Genomic DNA, 22,784 nt, shown 5'->3' on the forward strand with positions numbered 1-22,784 from the left:
TGGATATTTGTTCCTTTTTTTGAAATATAACTGATTGGCCTTTTAATTCCACAATCATTCTGCTGTAACAGCGCAGCTCCAACCCCTACATCCCCCTGTAACAACACAGCTCCAACACCTACATCCCCCTGTAACAACACAGCTCCAACCCCTACATCCCCCTGTAACAACACAGCTCCAACCCCTACACCCCCCTGTAACAACACAGCTCCAACCCCTACATCCCCCTGTAACAACACAGCTCCAACCCCTACATCCCCCTGTAACAACGCAGCTCCAACCCCTACATCCCACTGTAACAACACAGCTCCAACCCCTACATCCCCCTGTAACAACACAGCTCAAACCCCTACATCCCCCTGTAACATCGCAGCTCCAACCCCAACATCATTTGTATTGATGGCGGCTTTAAAGGGCTTAAGAAATGTGGCGTGGTACAGTGGTTAATACTGCCTTTAAATTCTCAAATGCGTCCTGGCACTGTTCTGGCCACCGACATTTCGTGTTGTTCGTTAGGAAATCCATCAGCAGTGCCACCATAATAATGAAATGTGAGGCTGGATGAACACAGCAGGCCCAGCAGCATCTCAGGAGCACAAAAGCTGACGTTTCGGGCCTAGACCCTTCATCAGAGAGGGGGATGGGGAGAGAGTTCTGGAATAAATAGGGAGAGAGGGGGAGGCGGACCGAAGATGGAGAGAAAAGAAGATAGGTGGAGAGGAGAGTATAGGTGGGGAGGTAGGGAGGGGATAGGTCAATCCAGGGAAGATGGACAGGTCAAGGAGGTGGGATGAAGTTAGTAGGTAGGAGATGGAGGTGCGGCTTGGGATGGGAGGAAGGGATGGGTGAGAGGAAGAACAGGGTAGGGAGGCAGAGACAGGTTGGACTGGTTTTGGGATGCAGTGGGTGGAGGGGAAGAGCTGGGCTGGTTGTGTGGTGCAGTGGGGGGAGGGGACGAAATGGGCTGGTTTTGGGATGCGGTGGGGGAAGGGGAGATTTTGAAGCTGGTGAAGTCCACATTGATACTATTGGGCTGCAGGGTTCCCAAGCGGAATATGAGTTGCTGTTCCTGCAACCTTCGGGTGGCATCATTGTGGCACTGCAGGAGGCCCATGATGGACATGTCATCTAAAGAATGGGAGGGGGAGTTGAAATGGTTTGCGACTGGGAGGTGCAGTTGTTTATTGCAAACCAAGCAGAGGTGTTCTGCAAAGCGGTCCCCAAGCCTCCGCTTGGTTTCCCCAATGTAGAGAAAGCCACACCAGGTACAGTGGACGCAGTGCCACCATGCTACTTAAGTTTGGTATAAACTTCGAGCAGAATCCGCTCAGTCCCGAAAATCTTATCACTTCCATCTTTGTAGATGGTCATGGAAATTCCTCGATGACCTTAGTCTTCATGTTCCTTCCACATCTCTGAGGGACCACACACTCTTTCCCTCCGCATGGAACTTTTTACAAACAAATTCTAACATTCTGCCTTCTAATCCACAAGTACTCTACCCAACTTTGTAACACTTCTTAAGGGCAACTGGGGATGGGCAATAAATGTTGGCCCAGCCAAAGATGCCCACATCGCCTGAGAACGCATTTTAAAGCAGCAACAAACAATAATTAACACCTACCCCCGGATCATGGCGAATGACTCATCACTGGAGAAAAACGAGGCTCCAGGAAGGACAGTCACTGTCTCTTTACCTAAAAGAAGCAGAACAAACAGATTCAATCTCAGTTCCTTGCTCAGCACAGCACAAGACCCTCAGTGTGAATTTATGTGTTTGTCTGTCCCTCAGCAGTGAGTGGACAGCACTTGGGTTATACGCTGACCGCTGCTCGCTGACCGAGCTGGCACTGCTGAGGGACCTCTGTTTAAGAGGAAAAACAGTGCCCAGCATAAGGGTCACCTCTCCACAGACACCATTACCCACACCCAACAATACCCATGGGAGGGGCAGGATGAACCAGGAACCGCTGGGGCTTTTCTGCTAACAGTCCGCCTAATCGGACACCCCTAAGCAAACTGACTGCCCAATAGGTCTCACCCCCTCCCCCAACAGTCCCCAACATGGCAGTCCCCTCCCCGCGCTTCCTTTCCCCGTCCTCCGCTCCCCCCCACCCCGTCCAAACAAACCGGTGCTCACCTGCGTTAATGAGGTCTGCATCTTCCTCCCCCTCCAGAGGGTACGGACCCTATCAGACAGTGAGATGGTAACCATGAGTGTGACAATGAGAGCGACTCCCACCCACTTATCAGCAAATACCGTTGCTAGTTCAGTCAGCTCCATCCCGAGATCAGCCCAGCCCCTGTCTCACTGAATCCAAACACTCAACAGCTCCCTTTCTCATTCTGAACACTTCACAAATCTCAGTTAGTTACAAAAGAAATACACAAAAACCGGGTCTGGTTCTGGGAACCTTCACCTATCTTTGAGAGTTTGTAAATCTACCCCACTTGTTTCCGCTCTCAGGATCGAAGGCATTCATCCCCTCGAGCCTGTTCTACCATTCAATGAGATCATGGCTGATCTGTGGGCTGACCCCATTTATCTGCCTTAGCCCATAAGCCTTCATAGCTGTGCTTAACAAAACTTCAATTAATAGGAGCCTTACATAGGTGTCGAGGGATGAGGGTAAGGCCGGGGGATGGCACCCACTGTGGCCCTGTTACGTCAGCAGGCAGACTGTTAACAGATTAAAGGCAATCTGGGAGGCTCGGGTTGATGTGCCATGGCTAGCTCCTGTGTCCCTGGTAGCTCCAGTGTGTCCTTACCAATCCCAGAACACCATTCTCACTCTGTAGATGGACAGTGATGTCAGGTCTGATGAAGTTGCTGGCTAACATTGGCATTCCAATCCCCAGGTTTGCTGGTCAGCTCCAGTTAAGTCTAACATGGATCTCCAGAAATCGCTCAGCAGCAGCACAGTGACATCAATCAACGCTGCTTCCAATCTGGGAGGGTTTGCGTCACATAATCATGTCTCACTAACAGGCCCTGGGTAAGGCCACCCAAACGCCACAAACTGATTCCAGAACTCAATCACACTATTCCCCCAGACCACTCAACCCGTCTCTCTTCAAATCCACCTCACTTCATTTGCTTTCAGCAATCTCTAGCAAGTTAGATCAACCCTGTTTGGGTGAAGGAATTCCTCCCATTCCCTCCCACCCAGGGCCACATTGGCTGGCTCCTGAATCCCGACCACAGGGGACGTTTTCCTCAAATGCTCCATCTAAAGAAACTCAACTTAACCTCCTTGATGTTGTTACAGAGCTGGGAGTCCCAAAGAACGGAAACATTTCCACAGGATCTTCTCCATCTTCTCCCCAGGCCTCTTACATACAGAACAGTAGCAGGAGGAGGCCATTCAGCCCTTCAAGTTTGCTCTGCTGTTCAGTAAGATCATCCAGCTCAGTTCCCGTTCCTGCTTTCTCCCCATACCGTTTAGTCCTAAAAACTATAGGTGAATCCATCTTGAAGATATTCAATGCTCTGGCCTGTGGTACAGAACTCCATAGGCGACGACATTTCTCAGCTCAGACTGAAGTGGTTTAGCCTGTATCCTTAGGCTGGGATCCCTGCAGTTTATGCAGTCATTCTAACTGGCTACTGGTGCAGCCACACTTCCTCCCAGCATGGTACCCATCCATGACACAGTAATCATGGCTGGGTGAAGGCAGAACTGGTGACTTCACTGAGCAGACAATGCTAATTGTTTGGTTTCTCCAGCTTATGCTGTCCCATTTGAAACACGTTTCTCCCTCCAATCTCTAGACCTTTAAAAGCCAGGCACACTGCCAGTGGCTGTACCCACTGCTAAAGGATACCATACATGCCATCTTCAAACTCGAGTGCAGCTCTCCGAATGATGCGCTCCCTTGTGATCTCAGCTTCCGTCTTCGGCTTAGGCTTAAGCTCTCCCAGCTTCCGAAGAGTTCGTCTCTGAACAGAAAGAACATTATATCGTTACAGCAACACAGAAGCATCCGGAAAGGTCCGGAGTGGGGATGCTGCTTTTAAGCAAGGTCACAGCTACAGGGAAGTGCTGGGATCAGGCCTGGTGTTTTGGGAAGCGATGCAGTGATTGTCGGACTGCAGAAAGGATCAGCAGAGAATTCCTGGGAAAATTGAGACAGAGCATACCTTTCACATTCCAGAATAGCAAACCCATCAGGTCACCAAGAGAGGCTTTACAGAGATACACTAGGTGGGAAAACCTCTCAAATTCAGTTCGTTCATCTCACATACAGATTGCTGACTGCTCTAATAATGATTATGGAATTACAGACTTGTATTAAAAATCCATCTAATGAATCACGAACATTGAACTCCAAGATGATCTCTTAAATCTAAACTGGCTAAAGGGATGATGTAGGAGGGAGAACTTTGGATTTCTGGGGCAGGTGAGGCCTGTACAGGCTGGATAGCTGAACTGGAATGCGTCCAAAGTCTTGGTCAGCTTAGATATCATGGGCTGAAGGGCCTGATTTCTCTTTGTGGGGTGGGGAGGGGGGTTTGAATTCATAGTAAACTCCTCAGTTTGGAGAAGTATCCCCATCATTTCTGGTTGCCAATGGCGATAGAAAGTCAAATGGAAACTCACCTGAAGATTAAGGGGTAGTTTTTCTTCATCTCTGAGGATTAGTATAGCTTAGGTAAGACAACCTGCTGCTGGGCTGAAACAGGGAGAATGGCCTTGTGAAGCGGACACAGCAAGATACATTGGAGGGTCCTGTTTCAGTTTGGCAGGGAACAGAATGGATGGGATTCTTCAGCAGTGAAGTATTGGTGTACCGAGGGTAATAACAGTCTCCAGGAAAGCCCAGGCAGAGGGCAATAGGACTGAAAGAATCCTGGATGTTTTGGCCTGCTTTTGGGGGTGCCTGGGGGGAGCAATGATGACCATTCTTCGACAGCTCAGAGTGGCCTATGCTGCTCTATACCACTTCATATCTACAGGGGTGTCAAGTCAAGGTGCATTACAATGTTGTCCCACAATATTAAATTGACACTCCTTTTCAATTTAACCTCAAATCAACAGCCTGTTATTTAACCTTTGATCTATGTTTATTTTAGTTTGTTACAGTTTAATTATCAAAAAGTGCAATCCTGTTCTTTGGTTATTTCTGTTGGGAAATTCATCTCTTTTCAAGTTACTGGTCTCTAAGTGGATTGTAATTAATATCCTCCAGTGGAAGGGATCTGCCATCCTCACCGGGTCTGGCCTACGCAGGACTGTAGAACATCCATGATGAGGTTCACTCAACCGCCCTCTGGGATGATCTGAACAGGCCACTCCCACTGAGTTAAATCCAAAGCACTATCCTTCAAACACACAAACTGAACAGTTCAGGAAGGCAGCTCACCAGCACTTCCTGCAGGTCAGTCAATACTGTCATTGTCACTGTGACTGGTATTCCAAACCGAATGAAATACAGCACCCCTGACATCTTTCCAAGAGGTAGAGGAGGGTGACACAGCAAGGAATTACTTTCAAATATAGTCACAGAATGGCTACAGCACAGGAGGCAATGCTTTCTCATTCATCGGAAATGAGTGTCACTGGCTGAGCCAAGGTTTATAGAATCATAGAATCCCCACAGCGTGGAAAAAGGCCCTTCGTTCCTACAAGTCCACTCCGAACCTCAAGAGCATCCCACCCAGACCCGTCCCCCTATAACCCACACACCCTTGAACACTACGGGCAACTTAGCATGGCCAATCCACCTAGCCTGCACATCTTTGGACTGTGGGAGGAAACCGGAGCACCCGGAGGAATTCCATGCAGACACAGGGAGAATGAGCAAACTCCGCACAGACAGTCGCCCGAGGCTGGAATTGAACCCAGGTCCCTGGCGCGGTGAGGATGCAGTGCTAACCACTGAGCCACTGTGTCACCCCTTTGATGCTTGCTCTTGAGAAGGTGACGATGAGCTGCAGTCTACAATGCCCTTTGGGAGGGAACTTGAGGATTCTCAAGGCCATCATGCTCACGCTGGGTGCACAAAGCAACAATTCAGCTTCACCATTCCCACACTGTAGGAAGGATGTGGAGGCGTTGGAGAGTGAACAGAAGAGGTTTACCAGCATGCTGCCTGGTTTGGAATGTACAAGCTCTCAGAAGAGGTTGGACAAACTTCGACTGTTTTCACTAGAGTGTCAGAGGCTGAGGGGGAGGCCTGATGGATGTGTATAAAATTCTGAGAGGCACGGATTGAATGGGAAGTCAGAGTCTTTTTCCCAGGGTGGAAATGTCAGATACTAGGGGGCACAGGTTTAAGGTGAGAGGGGAAAGTTTAAAGGATTTCTGCAAGGTAAGGTGTTTTATTTAAAAAAAAGAGGGTGGTAAGTGCCTCAAATGCACAGTGGCGTGGGACAGGGTGAGGGGTGAAGGAAACAGTAGAAGCAGATAGGATAGCAATGTTTAAAGAGGCATTTAGACGGACAATGAACAGGCAGGAAACAGAAGGATATGGGCCATGGACAGGCTGATGGGATTAGTTTAGAGTAGCATCAGAGCAGCACAGATATGGTGGGGCTGAAGGGCTGTTCTATGTTTTATAGTGTAGCACATTCTTCAGGTTACAGAAACACAGGGACTTGGGGCAGGACTAAGGCATTCAGCCTTTTGAGTGCAAGAACAACCTTTTAGCCCCAGAGAGAGTGGTGCGAATCTGGAGCTCACTGCCTGTAAGGGTAAGACAGGCAGAGACCCTCAGAATGTTTAAGTATTTAGATGTGCAGTTGTGATGCCAAGGCATACAAGGCTATGGGGCAGGTGCTGTGAAATGGGATTATAGAAATTAGATGGTTTTGGTTAGGACACTATGGGCCAGAGGGCCTCCTTCTGTGCTATCGGTGTCAACGACCCTATGAGCATGCTCCACCATTCAGTAAGATAGTGGACGATGTGGCCTGCCACCCTTCCCATAACCCTCAACTTTACTGTCAACCAACCAATAATCTCTCTAACTCGACCTTGAATATATTCAATAACAGATTACTCTGCTCTCTGGGCAGGAGAATTCCACAAACTCAACTCCAAAAGGAGGGAGAAAAGATATCCTCATCTGGGTCTTAAGAGGGAGAGCCTCTTGTTCTTAAACTATTGCTCCTTGGAGTCTCCACCACAGGAGGAAATATTCCCCCCTCATCAATCAAGACCCATCACAATCCGAAACCAATACAGAGTGCTGGAGAAACTCAGCTGGTCTGGCAGCAGCTGTGGAGGGGGAGAAGAGTTAATATTTTGAGAACAAGGATCCTTCTTCAGACCAATGCCCTCTCTCAGTCCTCTCATTCTCAATCCTTTTACAAGTTTTTAAGGGCGGCACGGTGTCTCAGTGATTAGCACTGCAGCCTCACAGCGCCAGGGACCCGGGTTCGATTCCAGCCGCAGGTAACTGTCTGTGTGGAGTTTGCACATTCTCCCTGTGTCTGCGTGGGTTACCTCCGGGTGCTCCGGTTTCCTCCCACAATCCAAAGATGTGCAGGCTGGGTGGATCAGCCATGCTAAATTGCCCATAGTGTTCAGGGGTGTGTGGGTTATAGGGGGAGGGGTGGGATGCCACAAGGGGCGGTATGGACTTGTTGGGCTGAAGAAGGGCCTGTTTCTACACTGTAGGGAATCAAATCTAATTTATGTGGGAACAGCTTCCCTGTCCGTACCCAGTCCGGCCCAGCCATGATGTTGAAAATCTCCATCAAATCCTTTCATGGTCTCCTCTCTGCCAGGAGAACAGTCCCAACTTCTCAGAGGTTTCTCATTCCTGGGATCACTGTTGTACATAACCCCCACACTCTCTCCAAAGCAGTCACATCTTCCCCATAATATGACACTCACATTGTGTACAATCTAACAGCTTACATGAAAATGCCAGTTTAATCTGGAGTTTGATGCTGTGATCATTCCTGGGGGAAGGAAACTGGACATTCCCTCTTGCTGTGCCCCGTGGGTAGGCAGTCACAGCTGTCTGGCTGATTCCGAGCAGTGTTTGGAAATGACTGAACGTGGAGCAGACACAAATGGGCCAAAGTGCCTCATTCCGTACAGGCTCTCTCAATGACCACTGCACCTCATGCCATGCGCCCACCTCCTCCCTCAGTCCCTCTTTAAATAACCCTCTAATTCCCAATTACATCCAGCACACAGAGTCAGGAACACTGCTCCCACTGAGGAAACTCTGCTGGAGGAGCACACGCCCAAAGCCAGGACAGCCCTTCCCAGTGTGTGGATTGTGAGCACAAGGGAGAGAGCGAGAGCGCATGTGTGCATTGCTTGTGGGGTGGTCTGTCAGAGCACTGGATGAACTTGGCGTTTGCGGTGTTTCTATCATGGTGAGACAGCCGTGCGTTGTTCCTCACCTCAATCCGCTTTTCATATTTCTCTCCCTTGATGACTCTCTGCACGTATATACTGGGGATGTGGACATCTTCTGGGGGAAAAGTCCCAGTGTCAACTATTTCCTCAACCTGGAAACACCACAAACAAACACAGTGAGATACTTCAGTTAGCAACAACCCTTCCTCCAATCGCCTGCCATTCCGATTCCTCGGGACATGGTCGAGCAGTTTCAAGGCCGAAGAGACCACAAGAGAGTTGCAGAGGGAGAGAGATCCCCTGAGGTTGGTCCGGAGGGAGGAGGGTAACTTCTTCAGGTTAGGCATCCCGGAAGAGGCTTCACAGTGAGGTTAAAATTGTGATCAGAGATAATGGCAACTGCAGATGCTGGAGAATCTGAGATAACAAAGTGTGAAGCTGGACGAACACAGCAGGCCAAGCAGCATCTCAGGAGCTCTGATGAAGGGTCTAGGCCCGAAACGTCAGCTTTTGTGCTCCTGAGATGCTGTTTGGCCTGCTGTGTTCATCCAGCTTCACACTTTGTTACTTCAGATTCTCCAGCATCTGCAGTTCCCATTATCTCTGATTCAGATTCCTCATCCTGGTTGGATTCTCCACCTGCTAGCTCTGACACAGACACTCCCTGAATGAGATCACTGCTCCCAGCTGGATCCCTGACCCCAAAACAGACAGGTCACAGATGATCCCAGCTTGAAAACCATGAGGCTGTCTCATGTTTGAATGGCCTGCCTCAAGTCCTTTCCAGAAGCTGGGGACAGCACAGGCCAGAACAGAGACCAATCTTCTGGAGCGACTCAGAAAGGCCCAAGATCCACCAGGCCAGAGTGAATCATTTACACAGCAGAGGCTCTCCCAAAACTGCCTTAGGCTGGACTCTGGGCTCCATGTAAAGGCAGCCTTACTCTGTATCTAACCCTGTGCCGTCCCTGTCCTGGGAGACATGTACTGAAAGCTTTACTCTGACCCTATCACTCCCAACATTGGGTTTGATACAGAGCAGAAGGAGATTTATTCAGCATCTAACCCTATGCTGTCCCTATCCTTTAATTCCCAGATCTATTCCCTCTAGGAACAATAGCATTTTCATCACTGAACCTGGGTTGGTGCTGTCTGTCCCCCGTTTTGGCCGCAGCCAGACTGAATGAATCTATTTCAATTTATTCCAATCTATTCCAAATTAGTGTCTGGCACAGAGCACAGGATTGAATATGAAATGGAATTAAACAAATACATGAGATGATTGTTCTTCAAAGAGAATTTAATCTCATTGCTGATCAAAACAAACCGAACCAAACTTCAAAACAAACTCCCATCTCTTCCTGTTCCGCCTCCCCACAGCCACTTACTGCATTTCAAATCTCCCAGATCTGTTCAGACTGGTTTGCTGGTTGCTAGGTTACTTCGCTCACTCAAGCTGCCTGCTGCTCACAAACGTGACACACAGTGTGTGAGGGAAGGAGCAGGCACAAACAGGCCGCGGCACTCAGAGTTTCAGCATCTCTTTGTCCCTCTAGCTCCTGTGCACAGTGTCTCCCTCTGTCACCTCCCAGCATCCAGTTTACATGAACACTGCACACCCCTCAGGCAGCAGCTCACCACCATGTTCTCAGGGACGATTACAGAGAGGGGCAATAGCTGTCGACCCAGCCCGGGGCACCCACACTCTCAAATTAAAGCACTGGGCTTGAACACTAAGCTACATGGGAAATGAGGACATTTGACTCTCACTGTGTTGCAGATTATAAAAAGACAACCAGAGTTAAATTTTTTACTTCATTGTAATGGCCCCACGAACACCAAGTACTTTCCTTTCCAATAATCTATCAATTTTAGACTTGAAACCAGATCAAGACCCACAGTCCACTCGGGCAGAGAATGCCAAAGATTCGGAACCCTCTGCTGTAGGCCTTTCTCCTGAAACAGTGGACCCTCTGCATCTCAGGTGTTGAGCCTGTGATCTCGATTCTGCCCAATCTGAGGGAGAAACTCTCAGCCCCACCAAACTTGTGCAGAACATTGAAAACCAACAAGTGCCTCCAGCCCAGGATGTCACGCCTACCTCCACAACTGTCACTCTTGCAGCTTTGCACATGGTCTGGTTGAAATTCCGCGCCGTTTTCCTGAAAGGGAACGTAGTGGGGTGAGACAAAAGTCCTTCAACACACAGCCAATGCCAATGCTAATGCTAGCTCTGTTGGTACAGGGCAGACTGTGCCCTCCTAACAAACACTTCCTTCTCAGCAGGTACACACAGGCACCCACTGAGGTCAGCAGGATCAATATACAACACTCCCCACTGCAGTGGGTGGGTTTCTGTATGTGAGACCTTCGGGACTCTGTACCCAGGGGAGAAACTACACTGTGGCCCAGTTTGACCCTCACCCAACAGGGCCTACCAATCACAACAAGTTCTTAACTATCACCTGATAGAACTGGACAGACGACAGTTTACTAATGTGACTGGATTAATAACAGAAATCCCACAGCAAAATGCAGTGGGGAGATGGGTTCAAATCCCACTGGGCCAGGTGGTCAGGATTTCTACTCAACCAGTCTGGGATTGAAAGCTAGTCCCAGTGACAATGACCATGTCAACTACCACCATTTATCATACAAACCCCATCTGGGTCACTCATGTTCTTCAGAGAGAGTGTGATTTTTTTTTCTTTTTAATTCAGTCACAGGGCCTGGATATCACTAGACAGCACTTACTGCCTGTCCCTAATTGCCCAGAGGGCAGTTAACAGTCAACTCTACTGTGGATCTGGAGTCACATGTAGGTCAGGCCAGGTAAGGATGGCAAGTTTCCTTCCCTAAACGAAGAGTATTCGGGGCATGAGTAAATCAGATTGGCTTTTCCTGACAATCAGCAACAGTCTCATGGTCATCATTAGGCTCTTAATTCTACATTCTTTATTAAATTTAAATTCCACTATCTGCCAGAGCAGGATTTGAACACTGTCCCTAGAACACTACCAAGTTTCTGGATTAACAAGATATTGATAACAGAATTCAGCCATTAATACTCACCTTCCCCTTTCCTCTGTCCTTACCGGGCCTGGCCTCCATATTACTCCAGGCCCACAGCAGTATGACTCTGCGGTGCTATCTGAAATTTCCAAGTCAGAGACTCAGTTCTAGGGGTAATTAGGGATGGATAATAAACACTGGCACAGCCCACAGTTTGCCAGCGCAACAACAGGGTCACCTTACAGGAACCACCTGCACTTTCTCTCCCACGAACAGCCTGGCAGCGATCCTGACCTCGATAGCCCCCAGTCTTGCTCCAGTCCTGACGGTGCGGTTGGTTCAGTGTCCGGAACACAACTTACCGGAACACAACGTTGCCCGCACGGTCAGCTTTCCATGCCTTAATGAGGGCAAAGTCCCCAATGATGCCGCGCTCCAGGATGTAGTGTCGGCCATTGAACTCCCGCACCTGAAACAAGACGGTGACAACCCAAATATCACCCACAGTGCCCAGGGGTGGAGGGGGAAGAAGAGGGAGAGACCAGCAATCCGGTAGGGTGGGGGAAGTGGGGTGAGGTACAAGGGGCTGTGTAACTGTTTTGAATGGAGTTTAAAAGAATGAGGGGGAATCTCAGAAACCTATAAAATTCGAAATAGGATTAGAAAGGGTGAAAGCAGCAAAGGATGATGTTCTCGAGGACTAGAGAATCCAGAACCAGGGATCACAGTCAAAAGATATGGGGTAGGCTGTTTCAGGCCTTTTATTCTTTAAATCATTTGTAGGACGAGGGCGTCACTGGCTAGGCAGCATTTACTGCCCATCCATAACTGCCCTCTGGGTAATTAGGAGTCAGCCAACTTGCAGTGGGTCACACGTAGGCCAGACCAGGTAAGGATGGCAGTTTCCTTCCCTAAAGGGCATTAATGAACCAGATGGGCTTTTTCAACATACAACAATGGATTCTTAATCTTCATTAGATTCTTAATTCCAGATTTTTTATTGATTTGAAAATTTCACCACCTGCCGAAGGTGGGATTTGAACTCAGGTCCCCAAAACATTACCTGGATCTCTGGATTAAAAGGTCCAGCGACAATGCCACGAGGCCACTGCCTTCCCAGATAACAACCAAGATGAGGAGACATGTCTTCACCCAGGGTGGGCCGTCTGTGAAATTCTCTATCACAGAAAATGGCCGAGGCCAAAACAAAGGATGTTTTCAGGCGTTCAATATAGTTCTTGGGGCTAAAAGGGAATCCAAGAATATGAGGAGGAAGCAGGACAAGGAGACTGAGCTGGATCACCAGTCATGACCATTCATTCAAAAAAAAAAGGGCGGAAATGGTCTCCTCTTGCTCCAAGCATCCAACCCAGACTGCAGCACAGACTCGAGGCTGACACTCCTACATGGGCGAATGAGGAAATGCAACACCAGAGGCAATGAGTCCCTTTGGCTGCTCACGCAGCGCTAACGAAGGACACACGCACACACATGCACGCTTACTCATCAAGATAGTTTGAAAATCCCAATGAAATCACAGAATCCCTACAGTGTGGAAGCAGGCCATTCAGTCCATCGAGCCCACTCTGATCCACTGCTCAGCATCCCACCCAGTCCCAGCCCCCTATCTTATTTCTGTAACTCTGCATTCCTGTGGCTAACCCACCTAATCTACACAGCCCTGAGCACTACGGACAACTTGGCACAGCCAAGCCACCCTACCCTGCACATCTTTGGACTTTGGGAGGAAACTGGAGCACCTGGAGGAAACCCACGCAGACACGGGGAGAACGTGCGAACTTCAAAAAGACAGTCACCCAAAGGTGGAATCGAACCCAGGTCCCTGGCATAGCGATGCAGCAGTGCCAACAGGAAGCTAAATTCCTGTTTTTACATGCAACTCCTGTCTCACAATCCCGATTCAGTCAGAAATCATCCCAACAAATCAAAAGGAACACCAGCTGGGGACTGGGACGGAGAAAAGGAGGGATGGACGGACAAATATATTGTCACTATCAGCAGCCAGAGACTGATGGCCACAGTAGCAGGGGTCGGGGTAAGCGAGGTGACAGGGGGCAAATGAGATGCAAAGCATTACCTCTCTGGGATCACTGGAGATCTGGATATTGCCATCCTTGTTGTATTTTATTGGGGCCCCTCCTTCCTCAATCAGCGTGCCATAGGCAGTGGGGGTGAAAAATGCAGGAATACCTGCACCCCCAGCTCGAATTCTTTCAGCCAAAGTTCCCTATAGAGAGAAGCCAGGTGAATAATCAGTACCATCATGTCAGAATTCACATCAGCACCAGTCCCAAACCACAGGACTCTGTCCAAATTGTACAGGGTCTGCCACACCACCTGTGGTTCAGTTACACAGAAAATAAATCACACTCAAAATTACTGACAAACACTCCCAGAACACAGACTGATTCCTTACAGAGTACAGCTCCCTCAATTACTTTAAACTTGAAATAAATCTGCCCTCTACACTGACCTCCATCAAACACTCCCAGGGCAGGGACAGCACGGGGTTAGATATAGAGTAAAGCTCTCTCTACACTGTACCCCATCAAACACTCCCAGGGACAGGGCCACCACCGGATTAGATACAGAGTAAAGCTTCCCATTGCTGTATTGAAACTGGGTTCACTTCCTTGAAGTCATGCCACCAAGGGTGGGGCGGGGGCTGCTGGATCCTGCCAAAGACAGGGGGGGTAAATAGATATAATGCTACCTTCTGCTGGGTCTGTCCCTGATGGTGGCAATGGCAGAGTGGGTAGGGTTGCAGGGGAAGAGAGCAATATCATTTATTATTGCCCAACTACCCAGCCCCTCACATGGAGCAATGGAAATGTAGCCGCCACTCAGTTTCTCACCTGTGGGGTCAGCTCGACCTCTAGCTCCCCCGCGAGATACTGTCGCTCAAACTCCGCATTCTCACCCACATATGATGCCACCATGCGTTTGATCTGCTTGGTCTGGAGCAGGAGCCCTAAGCCAAAATTATCCACCCTGCAGAGAAAAAAAAACAGCATCACCCATTGTCCATGGTGTCCCCACAAACTGGAGGATTTAAAAAGACTGCAAAATGTGCCATTTGACCCATCGAGTCTGCTCTTCGATCATGGCTGATATGCAACCCCATTCTCCGCCCTTCTCCCCATATTCCTTGATCCTCTCACTAATCAAGAACCTATCATATTAGAGCAAGTGGATTTTCAGAGGAAGTACAGGGCCAATTAAAGATCAAAAGGACAATCTCTGTGTGGAGCCACAGGACACGGGTGAGGTCTCAAACAGGTATTTCTTGTCTGTAGTCACAGAGGAGAAAGCCATTCTAACTGGAGATAAACTGTTGGGTTGGTCAGGTTCTAGATCACGTTAATGACAAGTAAGGAAGAGGTATTTGAGATTACAGGAAGTGCAGATACTGGAGAATCCGAGATAACAAGGTGTAGAGCTGGAGGAACACAGCAGGCGAAGCAGCATCAGAGGAGCAGGAAGGCTGATGTTTCAGGCTTAGACCCTTCATCAGTTAAGGCGATATCCTAGCACATTTGAGTTTTTTTGAAAAGTTGATTAGATATATTGATGAGGCTGGTGCAGTTAATGTGGTTCACTTGGGCTTCAGTAAAGCCTTTGACAAGGTCCCACAAGGAAGGCTAGTGCAGAAAAGGTCAGACCCCAGGAGATCCAAGGCAAGTTGACAAACTGGCTCCAAAGTTAGCTTATAAACAGGAGGCAAGGCATAATGGTGAAGGGATGTTTCTGTAAAAGAAAATCTGTCACCAGTGGTGTATCATAGGGATCAGTGCTGGGACACTTGCTGTCTGTTATTTACATTACTGACTTGGCTGTGAATGCAGAAGGTTTAATTAATACATTTGCAGAGGACATGAAAATTGCTGGTTTTGCTGAAAGCGAGGGCGACGGTCTCAGGATACAGACTGATATTGATCAGCTGGTAAACTGGGCAGAGAAATGGCAGGTGGAATTTAATCCTGATAAGTGCAATGTATGATGCATTTTGGGAAGTCCGATAACGCAAGGGTGTACACAATGAATGGTGGGTCCCTAGGGAGTACTGAGGAACAAAAGGGTCCTTGATACACAAGTCCATGAAGATGTGAGCACTGGTTAGGAAAGAAGGCATATGGGTTGCTTGTTTTCATTAGCTGGGGTGTAGACTATAGAAGCAAGAGGGTTTTGTTACAACTTTATAAAACATTGGTTAGGCCACAGATGGAATACTGTGTACAGTTCTGGTCACTATTCGATGAATGGGACTGCACTGTAGAGGGTGCAGAGGACTTTCACCAGGATGTTGCCTGTGATGGCAAGACTAAGTTATGTGCACAGACCCGTTAGGATGGGTTTGTTTTCCCTGGAGCACAGGAGGATCTCACTGAAGTATACAAAATCATGAGAATGTTAGCCAGATTAGATTTTGACAATGTCTTGCCCATGGCAGGTAATGTCTACGGCCAGAGGCCATAGTTTAAGGTGAGGAGTTAGTGGGTTAGAGGAGATCTGAGAAAAAGAATTCCACTCCCCTACCCCCACCAAGAAGGTGGTAGAAATGTGGAATGCACTGCCTGAGAGGATCGTGGAGGCAGGTAGTAGAACATAGAACAGAACAGTACAGTGCAGGTCCTTCGGCCCACGATGTGCCAAACCTCTATCTAACCTCCACCCCTACCTTATACTATCATCCACATGCCTATCTGATAGCTGCTTAAACGCCCCTAATGAGGCTGGCTCCACTACCCTCTCCGGCAATGCATTCCACACCCCGACCACCCTCTGAGTAAAGAACCTACCTCTGACGTCTCCCCTGTATCTAAACTCCACTCACTTTAAAACTATGCCCCCTTGTAATAGCTACTTCCATCCTCAAAAAAGTCTCTGGCTGTCCACTCTATCTATACTTCTGATCATTTTGTACACCTCTATCAAGTCACCTCTCATCCTTCGACGTTCTAAAGAGAAAAGCCTTAGCTTTCTCAACCTTTCTTCGTAAGACCTTCCCTCCATTCCAGGCAACGTCCTGGTAAATCTTCGCTGCACCTTTTCCAACACTTCCTTATTTTTCCTGTAATGAGGTGACCAGAACCGGACACAATACTCCAGATGTGGCCGAACCAGGCTTTTGTACAGCTGGAGCATAACTTCATGGCTCTTGAACTCAATCCCTCCATTAATGAAAGCTAACACACGATACGCCTTCTTAACAACTGTATCCACCTGGGTAGCAGCTTTCAGGGAACTGTGAACATGAACCCCAAGATTCCTCTGTGCCTCCACACCGCCAAGAATCTTTCCATTAACCTTGTATTCTGCTTTCAAATTTGTCCTTCCAAAATGAATCACCTCACACTTTTCAGGATTAAACTCCATCTGCCACTTCTCAGCCCAGCTCTGCATCCTATCAATGTCCGTTTGTAATCTAGAACAGCCCTCCGCACTGTCCACAATGTGCCCACCTTCGTACTGTCCACGAACTTACTAATCCACCCGTCCACTCCTTCTTCCAAATCATTTACAAAAATCACAAATAGAAGAGGACCCAGAACAGATCCTTGTGGTACACCTCTCATAACTGAGCACCGTGTTGAATATTTTCCGCCCACTACCACCCTTTGTCTAAGGGTCAGCCAACTCTGAATCCAATCTGCCACATTTCCCCCCATCCCATGCCTCCTTACCTTCTGCATGAGCCTACCACAGGGAACCTTATCAAACACCTTACTTAAATCCATGTATTCCACTGCTCTACCTTCATCCATGTGTTTAGTCACTTCTTCAAAGTATTCAGTCAGGTTTGTGTGGCATGATCTACCCCTCACAAATCCATGCTGACTATCACAAATCAAACTGTGCCTTTCCAAGTGATCATAAATCCTATCTTTCAGAGCCCTTCCCAATAATTTGCCCACCACTGACGTAATACTAGCTGGACTGTAATTTCCAGGGTTATTCCTATTCCTTTTTTTGAACTAGAATATGACGTTTGACTCTCTCCAAATCTTCCAGCACTATACCCATGGACAGTGAGGACGAAAAGATCATCGCCAACTTTAAGCAGTATCTGGACAAGTACTTAAAACATCACAGCATGAGGAGGCTACAGATCGAGTGTAGGTAAATAGGGTTAGTGCGTTTTGGTGTTTGTGGCTCAGTATGGACATGGTGGTCCGAAGGGCCTGTTTCTACGCTGTATGACTCAATGAGACGTGAGCAAAAATCAGGAGAAGGAAATTAAGTTCCTGGAATAAGCCGACTTACCCCAACAGAAAGACACAATCCTTCCAAAAGACAGTTCAACCACCTACACAGATTGAACATGGTGCACCATGACCATATACACAGGAAATGGCATTGAAAGCCATGGGATCAAACAAACAAAGGGCAGGAGTAGGCCATTCAGTCCACTGACCCCGTTCCACCATTCAGTATGATCTGGGCTGATCTGATTAACCTACTGTCTCATCCACTCTCAATATGTTGCCCCTCCTTTGCTAATCAAGAACAGGCCACTGATACAATAGGCAAGAACTCACTGTGCTCCTCAGTATTTGCCAAATCTGCAGCCTCCACCAGCCTGAAGGGCAAAAGCACCAGCCTGACACCACCAGGCAGGTACAACCCCCCCCCTTCGAATCCTACACCATCCCGTCTGTGGGTCAGCCTACAGCACATGGACCGTAGCAGTTCAAGAAGGCAGCTCACCCCCAACTTCTCAAGGGAGAAGTCTGGGAACAGGAAATAAATGCTGGGCCCAGCCAGTGATACCCACAGCCAACAACAAGGAAACAAACTCAATAGGCTTGAAAGGAATTGGTTAGCAGAGGCCTGTTTACTGGGGGGGTTCTTCTACCACACACCATGGGGGAAAAAAAAGTCAATAACCAGTTCCTGAATGAGTCCAAAATAAACAGTAACTCTGTCGCGGTACAGGGATTTCGCTGGTCACTGTCTGAATACACTGAAATATATTTCAAACTGATGGCTGCCTTGTAACACAGGCTAAAAACCCCACAACCCACCCACCATCTCCAGGAAGCCCCTCCAAACTCAACACTCTCTCCCCGCTGAAGTGTGGCTTGCTGTTCTCCAGGTTAAGATAAGCCTCTTTCTGTGTAAGCACGCACAAAGCACTTGTGTCAAATTTACTGACGAATAATTCAATGCTAGGGTCAGAAAGTTTATCAACATTTTGGCTCCCTGTTAACGCATAAAAAGTTCATAAGAGCTAATATCCACACATCAGATTAGAAAAAGGCTATTCACCTTACAGTTCCACTAATCTATTACACATCATGGCTAATGATTTACAACTGACTGAACTGCTGTTTTACAGTAATCCCAGCACAATCACAGCCCAATGACAGGCAATTAGTGAAGGTCAGGATTCAACCAGAACAGAAGGATTAAAACCAGGAGACTAATTCAACAAGAGTATGAGCACATCAGGAACAGAGTAAAGCTTCCTTCAGTCTTTTAACACAGTCCCGAACACACACTCCCAGGACAGGAACAGCACGAGCTTCGGTGCAGAGCTGAGCGCTCTCTAATCTTTTAAACTGAAAGCAAACTAAAAAAGGTGAAGCTCTTTTGACAATGTCACTGTTAAACACTCCCAGGACCGATACAGCAGAGGGTTGGAAACAGACTAGAAGTTCCCTCTAATTTTTTAGACTGAAAGTAAAGCTCCCTCTACACTGTCCACCACAAACACTCCCAGGACAGGGGCAGCACGGGGTTAGATGCACAAAGCCAAGCCTCCCTCTACTTTCTTTCTCCCCCCCAAACTGAAGATAACGTGCCCTTGACCTTTGAAACTGAATGTAAAACAGCCTCTATTTGTTTAAACCAAAATTAAAGCTTCCTCTACACTGTTCCCACAAATTGCGGTCAGGGGCAACACAGGATTAGATAAAGTTCACGCTACACCGTCCCCATCAAACCCTCCTAACTCAGGGTTAGACTTACCCTGCATTGTTACTGACAACTGTGATTCCCTTGACTCCAATCTTCAATAAAGCATTGATCAGGTTCTCAGGGATGCCACATAATCCAAAACCTAACAAGAGCGAAGCAGGGAAGGAAGACAAGGCAAGTGAGTACTCAATATAATGGTACACCAAGGCTTGAGGGGTGCACTGTGACAGAGTGTTACACCCCCCAACAGGTTACAACATACACAGAAAAATTACTCCTCCCTTTTCTGAAACAACCCTCTTGTTGGGTTCAGGGTGAAAATCGATTGGTTGTTTTAAGAGAATAAACAAAAAAGGAATTTCCCAAATGTTTTGTTTCTTGAACTAGCTGCGTGCAGGAATTCCGAACCACGTACGATTAGGGGCTTGAGCAGGGTATCAGAGCAACAAATTCCAGAAGGTCCTACACTTCATCTTTTTGTCTACAATGGCCCTTTCACTAAAGCACTTTCCCCATCAAGTCACAGTCAGCAAATAAAAAAACCACTAAAAAATATCTGCACAACATACAGGGAACAGAGGAAAAGGGAAAACAGATCAGATGTCTCCGCAGCAGATAGCTTCCATGTCACAAGGTCCGCACTCATACAGACAGAGAACATGACAGATGCTAGCTACGTACACGCTCGCCCGACTTCAGAAAGAATTACATCACCTCACCTCCAACCAGCAAGGTGGAGTTGTCCGGAATATCCTTCACTGCTGACACGGGGTCATCATAGAACTTGGTTTGCCTCTGCACGCTGGTGGAGAACAAACAACTGCAGAACTGAACATCAGAAACAAATTACATCATATTTCGGTCTTCATCAGTAAGAAATCCTCAGGAACCCATGAGCTTGTTCCCAGCACAATCCAGCACACAGACAACACACATTCAAACCCGTTCACTAATCTCCAAACCCTCTCAAAACCTCTCACTAATATGGAGGTGAAGCTTATCTACAGCACTGTAACAATACTCATACACCTTACTGTCACATTCATAGACAGGGTTAGAGAGAGAGGAAAGATCCCTCTGCAGCGTCCCCATGAAGTAAAACAGACAGTGATCACAACTGGTATAATCTCTGTCCACACATGCCAGTGTCTTTAACAGTGTCACAGGACAATACTGGAGAAGTGGGTAAATTCTTGCCTTGATGTTGAATGATGCTGATTTATACACAAGCCCTGTTCCGACCCACAGTAACAGGGCAGGCTCTGCTAACCAGGACCAAGGCGGAGTTACACACTGAAGTCCCAGCACAGTATCCGACCTGCAACAGGACACGCGCCTAAGCCCCAAGCCCCTCTCCATGAGCCATGAACCTCTGTCCCTCACTCACCCTATGCCCCTCTACCTTCTTCACTCCATTCCTAGCTGCACCCCCTCACCCCATTCCCCTCATCCTGAGCCCCCTTCTCCTAGAGCCCCTTTCCCTCAGTCCTTGCTCCAGGAAAATGAATGACTGCCCGAGTCCGGACTTTTCGGAGAGTTGCAGTCAGATACTGTGAGGTTATCAGACTCTTTTCGGCCTGCGGTGTGGCCCTGTGTACTACCACAGGCATGTAATGAAGAGATCTCGGAGTATAAACAAAAGCACACATTTAGAGGGTGACATCAGGAGATAACACTGAAACACAATGACATACAGAAAACACTGACTGGAAACAGAGAAAACACATTACATCTTACTCACAAGTTATGGCCTGGGGGTTACCATGGACTAGAAGCGGACCTTGACTTACCACATAAACAGCTGGTCAGAGACTAGAATCTGTGAAAAATTCCTGCCACCTCCTGACTCCCCAAAGCCTATCTGCCAGGAGGATGCAGGCGTGCTGGGTGAGCCAGTGGGTTTTAGTTGCAGGCGTTTTGTCACTGTGCTGGGTAACATTGTCAGTGCGCCCCTGGTGAAGCGTCCGTGTTCTGTCCCACTTGTATGCTGGGTGGTTGGTATTAATTCCAGTTTTGTCTCTCAATGGTTTGTATTTTGGGTCCAGTACAATGTGTTTGTTGGAGTTCTCGACGGAATGCCAAGCCTCCAGGAATTTGCTGGCGTGTCTCAGTTTGGCTCGTGCTATCATAGATGTGTTGTCCTAGTTGAAAAACAACATCCTCACCAGAATAAAATTCACAAAAAAAAGAGAACAGTAACTGACTACCCTTCCTAGACATCATGGCAGAACACAAGAACAACGGGGAACTCCAGACTAGCATACGCAGAAAGACAACACATATGGACCAGATATTTAATTACACTGCAACCACCCCAACAACCATAAACATAGCTGCATCAGGACATAATACAAACGAGCCACAACACGCTACAGCAACCCAGAATTGCGCAAGGCAGAACAGGAGCATTTATGCGGAGGTTTTAAAAGGAATGGATAACCAAAAAGCACAATCTGCCGTTACCTCTGTGATATACCACAGTAAGAAAACACAACATGGCCAGACACTAGACACCCTACCATACATCAGGGACATATTGTAGATGACCACAAGACTCCTTAGGCCCTAGGTATCAGGGTAACACACAAACTAAAAACCATCCTGTGACAGCTACTGAAGAATATAAAGGACCCTATACCCTCAACCTGTAAAACTAATGTAACATACAACATACCGTGCAAGGACTTTGAGAAACATTACATAGGCCAAACTGGAAGAAAACTGACAATTAGGATCCACAAACACCGAATAGCCACTAAGAGACGCAACCAATTCTCACTGATCTCAATACACATGGACAAAGAAGGACACAAATGCGACTGGGACAACACATCCATAATAACACAAGCCAAACAAAGACATACCCAGAAATTCCTGGAGGCTTGGCATTCCAACTGGAACTCTGTCAACAAACACACTGAACTGGACCCGATGTACAAACCACTGAAGACCAAAACCAGAAGAAATACCAACCACCCTAACAAACCGAGGATATAGAAATAACAAGCAGGATGGAACACCAACGCTTCACCGGAGGCGCAGACAAAACACCTGCGAGTGAACACACCGGCTCAGCCAGCAAGTCTACAACCTCGTCCACAGCCCGAGCTACAAATCTGCTCAAAAATATTTATCCACCATCTACAAAGCACAAGCAGTGTGATGGGATACTCCCCACTTGCCCGGAGGGGTGCAGTTCCAACAACGCTCTAAAAGCTTGACACCATCCAACACAAAGCTCACGTACTGGAAATCAGATCCTGCCATTTCTGGAATCCTCACAGGCGTTAAAGATCTTATCAAAGTATACAAAATTCCTCAGGGAGACAGAAAGCACAGGCCAGGTTTCTGTACTTATCAAGAATGAGGATCAATGGTCGGCACAACATCGTGGGCTGAAGGGCCTGTTCTGTGCTGTACTGTTCTATGTTCTAATGACTATTTAATACAAGTCAACTCTAGCTATAACCATTAGTTGACATGCTCATTCCCCTTATAAACCCACACACAGGA

At 47.7% G+C, this 22,784-nt stretch overlaps 1 protein-coding gene across 1 annotated transcript in view; it reads right to left on the minus strand.

Moving 5' to 3' along the window:
- oxct1a (3-oxoacid CoA transferase 1a) overlaps positions 1-22,784 on the minus strand; it is a 50,531-nt gene that overhangs the window by 16,373 nt on the left and 11,374 nt on the right. Inside the window, exons 2-12 of the mRNA XM_059644967.1 lie at positions 19,991-20,099; positions 19,323-19,413; positions 14,207-14,342; positions 13,429-13,578; positions 11,693-11,799; positions 10,420-10,480; positions 8,363-8,470; positions 3,826-3,940; positions 2,770-2,864; positions 2,141-2,189; positions 1,625-1,697 (exon numbers count right to left, since the gene is read on the minus strand). Of these exons, the coding sequence (XP_059500950.1) occupies positions 1,625-1,697; positions 2,141-2,189; positions 2,770-2,864; positions 3,826-3,940; positions 8,363-8,470; positions 10,420-10,480; positions 11,693-11,799; positions 13,429-13,578; positions 14,207-14,342; positions 19,323-19,413; positions 19,991-20,099 (1,094 nt within the window). The remainder of the gene's footprint in view (positions 1-1,624; positions 1,698-2,140; positions 2,190-2,769; positions 2,865-3,825; positions 3,941-8,362; positions 8,471-10,419; positions 10,481-11,692; positions 11,800-13,428; positions 13,579-14,206; positions 14,343-19,322; positions 19,414-19,990; positions 20,100-22,784) is intronic.

This window comes from Stegostoma tigrinum, chromosome 3 (assembly GCF_030684315.1).
Source record: "Stegostoma tigrinum isolate sSteTig4 chromosome 3, sSteTig4.hap1, whole genome shotgun sequence".
In the NCBI taxonomy this organism is placed as follows: Eukaryota; Metazoa; Chordata; class Chondrichthyes; order Orectolobiformes; family Stegostomatidae; genus Stegostoma; species Stegostoma tigrinum.